The following is a 10,786-nucleotide window of genomic DNA, read 5'->3' as shown; positions in this document are numbered from 1 at the left end:
AAAAAAAAAAAAAACCATCAGTGCAGAACCGGACTCACATGGGTAGGTAGTGAGTAGGCGTGGACACTGGTTGGACATGTGCGGGAAAAGCCCAGAGAATGTACTGAGCAAGGGTCTAGCATGTTGGCTTCTGCTGTCGTCCATATCACAAGAGGAAACTCATGAATTAACCAGAGCCACCTGAGGGTCTGAAATAAGGGCAGAAGGGGAGGGTCCGTGGGACGTCTAGGGGGCTCTGAGTCCCGCCTCTGCGAAAAATACCCGATGGACATCCTCATACATGCCCATTAAGGGGACCAGTGGCAAGTTCCCAGGAGCAGAATTGCTGGGCTCTAGGGATGGGCAGACGTCATTGGATTCAGTCGCACCACGCTGCTCTCTGCTATGGCTGTACCCGTCTCCACTCCTACTATATCCTTGCGACCTTTGGGGGTTTCCTTTTCTGTAACTAGCCTATTCATATCCTTCGCCCATTTCCAAAAAAAATTGGAATTGCTGTTATCTTCCTGATGACCAGCAGGATATTTTAAAAATATATTCTCTTTGTTAATTTTATTTATTTATTTATTTTTGGCCGCGTTGGGTCTTCGTCGCTGCATTGCTGCGCGCGGGCTTTCTCTAGTTGCGGCGAGCGGGGGCTACTTTTCATCGTGGTGTGCAGTCTTCTCATTGCGGTGGCTTCTCTTGTTGCGGAGCACGGGCTCTAGGCACGCGGGATTCAGTAGTTGGGGCTCACAGGCTCTAGAGCGCAGGCTCAGTAGTTGTGGCAATTTCAAATAGGGTGGCCAGGAAAGCCGCGCTGAGTGGGTGACATTTCAGTAATCCAGGTGAACTCTGGATGAAGAGTTCTAGAAAAGAAAAGGCCAGTGCAAAGGGCCCTGAGGCAGGAATGAATGGGCCTCGTTTTTTATAAAGGGCAAAGAACCCTGTGTGGCTTGATTCAAATGGGCAAGGGGAAAGGGGAAGGGGAAGGGGAAGGGGAAGGGATGAAGCCAGAGAGGATACAGACTGGATCACGTAGGACTTTTCAGGCCACTGTAAGGCTTTGTTTTCAACTCTGAGAGGCAGCCCATTGGAGGGTTTGGAACTGAGTAGAACAAAAACAATCAAAAATATCCACATTGGGGGCTTCCCTGGTGGCGCAGTGGTTGAGAGTCCGCCTGCCGATGCAGGGGACGCGGGTTCGTGCCGCGGTCCGGGAGGATCCCACGTGCCGCGGAGCGGCTGGGCCCGTGAGCCGTGGCCGCTGAGCCTGCGCGTCCGGAGCCTGCGCTCCGCAACGGGAGAGGCCACAGCAGTGAGAGGCCCGCGTACCGCAAAAAAAGAAAAAAAAATATCCACATTGGCTTAAGCCAAAGGGAGAATTTCTGGGTCTGTGTAACTGAAACGTACAGAGGTAGTTCCTGTCTTCAGGCACGGCTGGATCCGAGACTCGGTTCTCCGAGATCTTTCTTCTTGCTCTAGCTTCCCCTCTGTCCATTGCCAGCCTGCCTCCCCTGCAGCCCCAAAAGTGTCACTGGTTGGATGGGATCACCACGGCCGGAGGAAAGCAGTGCTCCGATTGGCCAGGCCTGAGCCACATGCCCACCCCTGGAATCAGGGGTGAAGTCAACTCTATCAGAACCATAATGGCCAAGAGAAAAGGAAAGGGGAGATTTTCTAGGGTGACATGAGGATACCAGTACCAAGAGAAGGGAAACGGATGCTGGGTGACAAAACCCATAGACTTCCTCTACAGTGGTGCAGACTTGTCATCAAATTCAAAATCCATTTCTAATGGTTTTTTTTTTTAAAAAGCAAGACTAGGAAAGATTCTTCTCGTAATAGAGCATGTGCCCTGCTACTGGCCCTCCCATCAGCTTCCATCCCCTGACTCTGGGGTTCCACATCCACTTCAGGGGGCTGTCCTCTTCCTAATCCTCCCACACACACCTTTGCTGAATTAAAGTTTGTAAGTAAGTGGTTGTAAAGGGGAAAAATGGAGCAGACTATTATTTTCCAAAGGAAAAACATTTCAAAACTAATAATTCCTTATGAAAATATTTAAACAACATGGAAATCTAAAATCTAAATAGTGAAAGGTTTCTTCCCTAATGCCCAGCGATGACATTGACAGCAGGGGTGGCTCATTCCAGGTGGTGACTCTGCCTTTCCCCACATGGTCATGTGGTCACAATGTATTGAAAAACAGGAATATGCCATACCCAGAATTCTGCAATTTGCTTTCATCTCTTTCCATATTACTTCCCAGCTATCTACTTTGCTCTGACTGCCGTATGTTACTCCACCAGGACGGACTTACCGTGATTTACTGAATGTTTCCCCTGTTGATGTACATTCTACCAATTTTTCACAATGACAAACGATGCTGTAATTAACACCGTGGTCAATTCTGCCTTGTTCACATACACAAGAGTTTTTCTGTGATAGATACCCAAAGGTGGGTCAAAGGATATGCATATCTTAATATTTAATAGGAAATGCCAATCAAATGACCAGATAGATTTTACCACCACTCTGATAGTGTATGAGAGTCCTTGTTTCTAACTATAGCCTTCTCGAACACTGAAGATTTCAGTTAGTTAAATTAATCCTACACTGAGATCTGCTCTGGTCCCAGAAAGCAAATCTTAAAAAAGTAAGACTCAAGAGGTTCAAACTGTTTCCAAGTAACTTAACAGGATCCCAGAACAAAGCTCAAGAATAAGTTTAGGACTAGAAAAAACATCCAGCACCTAAGGGAAATCTTATAATGCCTAGCATCCAATCTAAAATTACCGGGCATGCAAAGAAGCAGGAAAATCCAAACCATTATGACAGAAATCAGTTAAAATGCATCGATTGGAAAGGAAGAAGTAAATGTGCCTTTATTTACAGACAAAATGATTGTATATGTAGAAAGGCCCATGGGATTTCTAAAAAGAGCTATTACTATCAACTAGTGAGTTTAGCAAGGTTGCAGAATACAAGCTGTTTTAGAGGGAGCTAATTACCTCACCCCAAACACTTAACCAACTGCCCCAGCACTTTTCTTTGCAGATCTGAAACGAGGTCAGTAAGCCACAAGTTCCTACTTAGCATTCTGCCGTTATATGTTAATATACAAATGTAACTAGACAACTAAGAAAATATTCCAAAATTAACACTGAATGGCAGGACACAATTTTTTGTTCTACTTCTTGACATTGTCTTCAATTACGTGTACTACTCGAATAGCTGGATCCCAGTCCTCCCCTCCAACCTGAAGACAAATGCAAGAATATTAGGAGGTGCAGAAGCTAAAACTAAACTCAGACACAGAACAGCAGCTCAGGTTTATTTTCCGCGGTTAACATTTAATCACCAAACAAGATACGTGGGCCCTGAGCGCCCAAGGGCCGAACGCGAAGGCACAACAACAAAGGGGCGACCGCTGGAGAAAGCGATGCCCTAGGGAAGCGCACCAAGGACAGGACACATAAGTTACGGTTAGCCCCCTGTGGCCTGATGAGGCTGAGCATAAAAGGGGGGCACAAGACGCCGCAAGATCTGAACCACCTGGGAAAGCTGGCTCAGACAGAAGGTGACGGAAGCTCGGAGGTGGCCAAGGTCTTCAGCAGTCAATCGGCTAAAAGGGAGGGAAAAGTCAAATTCAAGTTCGTGAGGAGGAGCGCGGCCCTCCCTGTCCCCCGACACCGACAATCCCAGAGCAGCACACTTCTTTAGGCTGAACCCTCCATTACAGCTCCACCGGGGCTAAGCCTGGCTCTGGCCACCTGCCACCCCACCCCCCCCAGCCCCCTCTAGAACCGACATGACCAGGACGCGGCCCTCCACGTTGAGCTCCTCCTGCATGGGCTCTGGGACTGGAAAGTATACAGTCAGCAACTGGTGGGCGACCTGCGCATCCATGCGCGATGGGAAAAGCACAGTAAGGATGCTGGTGGAGATATGGTTAAGGCACCATCCACATTACTGATTTCGCCTGTGCATCAGGCTTCCTCCTCACTGAGACCCGCCTTCACCCCCCCACCCCCCGGCTTCCCGCTCAGACCACCCCTTAGGCCGTCCACACCCTCCCACCCTATACACTGAGGCCACCCTGGACATCACCACTACCCTCTGGTTTCCCTCAGGCTGGTTTCCCCACCAGCATCCCGTCGGCCCAGACCACCCTTGGCCCATACCCTCCAGCCGCCCAGAGTTCCCTCACTCTGCACTTCAGGCCCAACCGCCTGCAGCCCCTCCCCCGACACCACCTCCAGCCCAGCCCCTGGCCGCCCGGCCCACTGGGGCCCCTGCGAAAGGATACCACTGTAGCTCCTGCTCACCCGGACCTCCGGCCCCGGCTGCTGCGTCTCCACGTGGCCCTGCTGCGTGGCGTGACCACTGGATCTGCACAAGGTCACCGGCTGCACCACCTGCCTCTCCTGCGACGCCGGGGTCGCCAGCGTCGCCAGGACTGACCGGGTCACCGGGGTCGCCCTGGCCACCACATGCTGCTTCCACTACATCGGCCGCGGCACCTGCACCTTCGTCTGCCGCCCTCATGTCTCCTCCTCCATCTGCGTCAGACTCCATCTAGAACCGCTTCCACCCTCCCTACGAGCTGGGGAAGAACAAGACGTTCCCTCGCAAAACTCAGCCCCCTAGCGCCCCCTGCAACTCGTGATTCCCAGAGCGCCTGCGCAAACAGACCCCTGGGAATGCCTCCTGACCCGTGATTGGTTCCCGCTGACAGAGCCTCAGGCTCTCCAGCCAACGGGCGCCCCCCTTACGAAGCTCCACACCTCGGAGCGCTGTGTAACCCCAATGAGCCTGCGCCAACGGACACCCACATGGTCTCGTCCCTCGAACCGGCCTACATCGGGCCCAGACACCCCGTGGGCGGCTTAGCCATGAGGCCTCCAGGTGACGCTCCTCCCCTTAGTGTAGCTGGAGCTCCCCAGTGCGCATGTCCAAACAGACCCGCGCCCCAACTCCTAAGGCCTTTGGGCACGTAACTGTTTCCCTGCCAAGCCTGCAAACCCCAGGCGAGCCCCGTGCACTGCGAAGTCTGTGTCAGTGCCAGCCTGGCCACCCTCACATGTGACCAGCCTGCTGAGCGCAGGTCCCTGTCATCGAGCTCTGGAAGGGAGTCGGGCACCTCTGGGCCAGGCCCGGCCAGCCCTCTGGTCTCCCACACGTAGCTCAAGTCTGCATGTGTGTGCGTGTGCACGCATTCGTGTGTCGGGGCCCGGCCCTGGGGGGATGAGGCCAGGGAAGCGGAGCGGGCGGTGCCTGCCCGCCTGGGGAGGGAAGCGGGGGACTGCTGCTGGGCCCGCTGGGGACGGCGTGGGGCCGGGCCGGGCCGCCAGGGGCTCCAAGGCTCCGGGGACACAGACTGCAGCGACTCCAGGCTGCAGGCTTGGCCCGGGCCGGCCAGGTGCATGGGGGAGACCGGCTGGACGCAAGGGCTGCGGCGGAGGGGGTGCGGGCGGGGGGCACCACCCCAGGGCCTCCCCCCGTCTCCTGGCCCTTTGCTGGCACAGACCTCATGGGCTTTCCCTCCCCCAGGAACAAAGTCTTGCGGCTCTCCGGGGGGCTGGAGGCTCCGGGGGCCCTCAACTGGGAGGTGACCCTGTGTCTGCTGGCCTGCTGGGTGCTGGTCTACTTCTGTGTCTGGAAGGGGGTCAAGTCAACAGGAAAGGTACAGCCGGGGTGACGGCAGGGCTGGGGGCAGCACTGCCTGGGGGGGGTGTGGGAGTCTGCCAGCGACCACTGCTGCAACGGGAGGAGACTGGAGCAGGGCCAGAGCCCGAGGAGGGGCAGGGACTTCAGTCCGGGCCACTTGATCCCCACCCCCTGGCTGGAGAGTCTAACCCACCCTGCGCCTCCAGGCCCGGCAGCCTTCCCTCCCGAGTGGAGGGGGAGAGGCCCCGGCAGCGGCTGCCCCTTCCCTGGGGTGGGGGGCATCCGTGGCTCGCCTTCCCTCCCTCCCAGTTTCTCTGGGTTCTGGCTCTGAGTCAGTTTTTGACCGTCTCGGTCTGTCTCTCTCACCTGCCTGTCTGCCCTGGGGGACCCAGCGGGGAGCCTGCACACATCCCTCCCTCAGGGGCTCCCTGTCAGGTTGGGGAGACATATGTAAGAACAGTTGTGCCGTCGAACAGGGCTCACCGGATGAAGGTTGGAGTAGATGGCGAGGGGCCAAGCCACAGAACCCAGCAGGGTCCACGCTCTGGCTACTGGACTCCGTAGTAATAGCTGGCACTTCCTGCGTTCCATACGCTGTTTCAAGTGCTTTCCGTGTATTAGTCCATCATGTAGGTTTTCAGACAATATTGCCAACATCAGTCTCCTGTCTCCCATGATGCAACTCTCCTCCGAACAGGTAAAACACACCCACTCTCTCCCCAACACTAGCGATTCAAAGTCTTACCCTTCTCCGGGGGGGTGTCCCTTCCGTCTCTAATTCGAGCAGATACATGCACCTCAGTGTTCACAGCAGCACTATTTACAGTAGCCAAGACATGGAAGCAACCCAAACGTCCATCAACAGTTAATGGATAAAGAAGATGTGATATATATATACAATGGAATATTACTCAGCCATAAAAAAGGATGAAATAATGCCATTTGTAGCAACATGGATGGACCTAGATATTGTCATACTAAGTGAAGTAAGTCAGACACAGAAAGACAAATATCATATGATATCACTTATATGTGGAATCTTTAAAAAATGGTACAAATGAACTCATACACAAAACAGAAATAGGGTCACAGATGTAGAAAACAAACTTATGGTTAGCAGGGGGGTAAGCGGGGGCAGGGGTGGAGGGATAAACTGGGAGATCGGGATTGACAGATACACATTACTATGTATGAAATAGATAACTAGTAAGGACCTACTGTAAAGCACAGGCAACTCTACTCAGTACTCTGTAATGACCTATATGGGAAAAGAATCTAAAATGAGTGGATATATGTTTATGTATAACTGATTCACTTTGCTGTACACCTGAAACTAACACAACATTGTTAATAAACTACAGTCCAATAAAATTTTTTTGAAAAAACCATCATCGGTCATATCATTTGCAAATATTTTCTTCCATTCAGTAGGTGGCCTTTTTGTTTTGTTGATAGTTTTCTTTGCTGTGGAAAATCTTTTAAGCTTGGTTGTTTTTGAACTGTGTACTGCTCATTGTCCTTAAGAAGTTTTTTTGTGGGGATTCTTTGGAGCCTAGGATGGCATTCTCCAGAAAAGAATTGATTGCTTTTTTTTTTTTTTTTTTTTTTTTTTTTTTTTTTTTTTTTGTGGTACGTGGGCCTCTCACTGTCGCGGCCTCTCCCGTTGTGGAGCACAGGCTCCAGACGCACAGGCCCAGCAGCCATGGCTCACGGGCCCAGCCGCTCCGCGGCATGTGGGATCCTCCCGGACCGGGGCACGAACCCGTGTCCCCTGCATCGGCAGGCGGACGCTCAACCACTGCGCCACCAGGGAAGCCCGAATTGATTGCTTTTGCTTGGCATCTAATGGTACTATTATGGGTTGAATTATGCCATAGACTGAATGTTTGTGTCCCCTCAAAATTCATGTGTTGAAATCCTAACCTGCAAAGTGGGGCCTTTGGGAGATGATTTAGGTCATGAGGGTGGAGCCCTCATGAATGGGATTAGTGCCCTTACAAAAGAGACCCCAAAGAGCTCAGTCGCCCCTTCTGCCATGTGAGGACACAGTGAGAAGATGGCTGTCCACAAAGCACAAGTGGGCCCTCACCAGACACCACATCTGCTGGTACCTTGATCTTGGACTTCCAACCTGTCTGTTGGCAGCAGACATTCATCCATGTGGTTCTGAGAAATCAGTCCCCACCTCGCCCCCAGACCCACAATGCTCAGAACCAATGGAACCAGTGGAATTCACAGACCGGTTCCATCCCTGGGTCTCCCTGCCTCCAGACCTGCCAGGACCTACCACACTTGCCCTGCGCTCTGCTCCACCAAGGATGTGGTAGCGTCAGCTGCTGCCTGCCCAACCCCGACATGCACACCCCCCTCTGTGGGGGGTTCACCTCTGAATGACTCTAGAGAAATCAGCCTCTAGGGAAAGGACAGAGTAGGGTCACCTGCATCATGAGACCAAGGCAGACAGTCCCCTGTTCTCTTCCGCCCTGTGGTTAGTGCACATGGCACCACCTGTCCAATGGTTATCTGTCAAACAGAGCTTTGGGAAAGGTGTAAATGTTTGCTGTATCTTCACTTGCATTTTCAAAGGAGCTTACAGGGCTCTTGGACAGCATTTTTTATAACAGCTTTATTGAGATAAACTCACACACCATACAATCCAGCCGTCTGAAGTGCACAGTCAAGCGGGTTTTAGTATATTCATAGATTTTTGCAACCATCACCACAACCAATTTCAGAATCTTCTTACCATCCCTGTACCCACTAGCAGTCATTTCCCAATTCCCCCAGCTCCTGCAGCCTAGCAGCTGCCAGGTGACTTTCCTTAAAATTTAAACTTACATTCACAATAGTTATAATCTAAAGGAAAATCCAGTTTTTTGTCATGGCCTGAACTGGAATTGCTTTCACGGTTTTCCTTTCTACCTTTGGTTTGTTTGTTGTTGTTTTGTTTTGTTGGCTGCGTTGGGTCTTCGTTGCTGCGTGCGGGCTTTCTCTAGTTGCGGTGCGCAGGCTTCTCATTGCGGTGGCTTTTCTTGTTGCGGAGCACAGGCTCTAGGCGCGCGGGCTTCAGTAGTTGTGGCTCGTGGGCTCAGTAGTTGTGGCTTGCGGGCTCTAGAGCGCAGGCTCAGTCGTTGTGGCTCATGGGCCCAGGCGCTCCGCGGCATGTGGGATCCTCCCGGACCAGGGCTCGAACCCGCGTCCCCTGCATTGGCGGGTGGATTCTCAACCACTGCACCACCAGGGAAGTCCCTTGCCTTCTACCTTTGGTTGGGCACTACTCTAGATGTGTTGCATGCCTCATCTCATTAGTAACTCTGAAGTAACCAGACAGCATTCTGCCCTTTTTACAAATGGGGAAACTACAGCTCAGAGAGATTAAATAAGGGGCAGAGCTGTGACTTGTCCAGGTGACCCCAGGGTCTGTGTTCCTGCCTGTACATGGCCAACATGATCTACCCATTCGTGTTCCAGAAAAATATCTATAAAAAATACAGATGCTTATAAGAGGCCCCCCCCCAAGTTAAGTCACATGCCCCCTAAAAGAGGTTTTCTGCGTGATCATCTCTAGCACATTAATACACATTTCTGTCAAGTACCATTTATCGGGATGGGGTGATGTCTGCAAAAATATGGACAGAAGGGTCCTGATGGGGCTTCAAGGCAAGCTCACGCCTTCTATTATGCACACTGTTCCGGGGGATTCTGCCCTCTAGTGGAGGGAGATGGAAAACAAACCAGAACAGATGGGGAATTCAAACAGGGCAATGGATTTAGGGTGGAGACTATAGATGAAGGAGGTGATGTTTCAACTTCAAGCTGAACAACAAAAGAGAAACCAGCCATGCAAAGATTTGGAAAATGGCATATTCCCCGCAGGGACAAAGGCCTAAAGACACAGGTGAGGAAGGGGAAGAGGGTGACGTCGAGAACTACAAGAACTCTTGGCAGGAACATTCCATTCAACCCCTGGCACTCAGGGATGGCAAACACTGTCTGGCTTCTTGCAGCCTAAGGTCACGACCCTGGGCCGGCCCAGCCCCCTTTCGAGTTCCTGTCTGAGAAGAGAGGGCTGGCAAAAGAATGTACTGTGTGTTCCAGCCAACACGTGACCTAGCCCCCACCATCCTCAGAGCCTTTCCTAAGAGGGCTCCCAACATGTGAATCCTTCCTCTGTCCCTTTGAGACAACCCAGGAGTCTTTCTCGGGGACCTGAGAGCCATTCCTCTGAAACGGAATCCTCAGGAAGGACAGGGCCTCGGCCTGCCCGTGTCTGCGCGGGATGGAATCCTAACTTCCAGAACTGACTCCCGGGGTGGACGCCGCTGACCTCACCGCACTGACACTGACCCACCCCGCGTGGGTTTTCACTTGAGCCCCTGCTCGCTGCCCCCACCTCACTCTCCCTTCAAATCGCCAGCACCTCTGTGCCCATCAGAAGGGTGCTCAGCACCTTCCCCTGCTGTCGGTAGTTACCAAACAAAGCCTGTTTTTACCCCTTTACCTAATGGCCGGCTGAGCTGCTCTTCGCATGTCCCACGCTGCTGACACAGGAGAGAGATGAGGACTGAGAGGGTGAGAGACGGGGTCAGTGTCTAACGGGCAGAGAGCTGCAGTTTGGGAGAATGAAAAAGGCCCGGGGATGCATGGTGGGGATGGCTGCACAACGTTGTGCAGGTGCTTCATGCCCCTGAACTGTACACTTATAAATGGTTAAGATGGTAAACCTTATGTGTATTTTACTACAACTTATAAAAACACCCACATCACGAAGTGTTTGGAGAACACCTTTGAAAATAAAATTTTAAAATCAGCTTTTTAAGCTTTCGACAAAATGCAACACCCATTTATGATAAAAAACCCTCCAGAAAGTCAGCATAGAGGGAACTTACCTCAACATAATAAAGTCCATATATGACAAACCCACAGCCAACATCGTTCTCAAAGGTGAAAAACTGAAACCATTTCCTCTAAGATCAGGAACAAGACAAGGATGTACACTCTCGCCACTATTACTCAACATAGTTTTGGAAGTTTTAGCTACAGCAACCAGAGAAGAAAAAGAAATAAAAGGAATCCAAAAAGGAAAAGAAGAAGTAAAGCTGTCACTGTTTGCAGATGACATGATACTATACAT

At 51.8% G+C, this 10,786-nt stretch overlaps 1 protein-coding gene across 1 annotated transcript; it reads right to left on the bottom strand.

Moving 5' to 3' along the window:
* Positions 1-2,914: 2,914 nt before the first annotated feature.
* Positions 2,915-5,101, bottom strand: LOC114484743 (EKC/KEOPS complex subunit LAGE3-like). The gene is made up of 3 exons (XM_028482957.2): positions 4,292-5,101; positions 3,794-3,919; positions 2,915-3,607 (listed from the first exon to the last, which is right to left on the bottom strand). The coding sequence occupies exons 1-3, from the start codon at positions 4,558-4,560 to the stop codon at positions 3,469-3,471; spliced, it is 534 nt and encodes a 177-aa protein (XP_028338758.2). The 5' UTR covers positions 4,561-5,101; the 3' UTR covers positions 2,915-3,468.
* Between the last annotated feature and the right edge of the window lie 5,685 nt (positions 5,102-10,786).

This window comes from Physeter macrocephalus, chromosome 21 (assembly GCF_002837175.3).
Source record: "Physeter macrocephalus isolate SW-GA chromosome 21, ASM283717v5, whole genome shotgun sequence".
NCBI classification, from domain to species: Eukaryota; Metazoa; Chordata; class Mammalia; order Artiodactyla; family Physeteridae; genus Physeter; species Physeter macrocephalus.
Note: the sequence above shows the minus strand (reverse complement) of the source record. Positions and strands in the feature narration are given on the sequence as shown.

Coding starts and splice junctions, on each gene's coding strand:
- LOC114484743 (XM_028482957.2), bottom strand. CDS start 4,560: ATGGAGTCTGACGCAGATGGAGGAGGAGACATGAGGGCGGCAGACGAA. Junction 3,920..4,291: donor GGTGAGCAGGAGCTACAGTG/GTATCCTTTCGC, acceptor TATCTCCACCAG/CATCCTTACTGTGCTTTTCC. Junction 3,608..3,793: donor GAGGGCCGCGTCCTGGTCAT/GTCGGTTCTAGA, acceptor CCTCCCTTTTAG/CCGATTGACTGCTGAAGACC.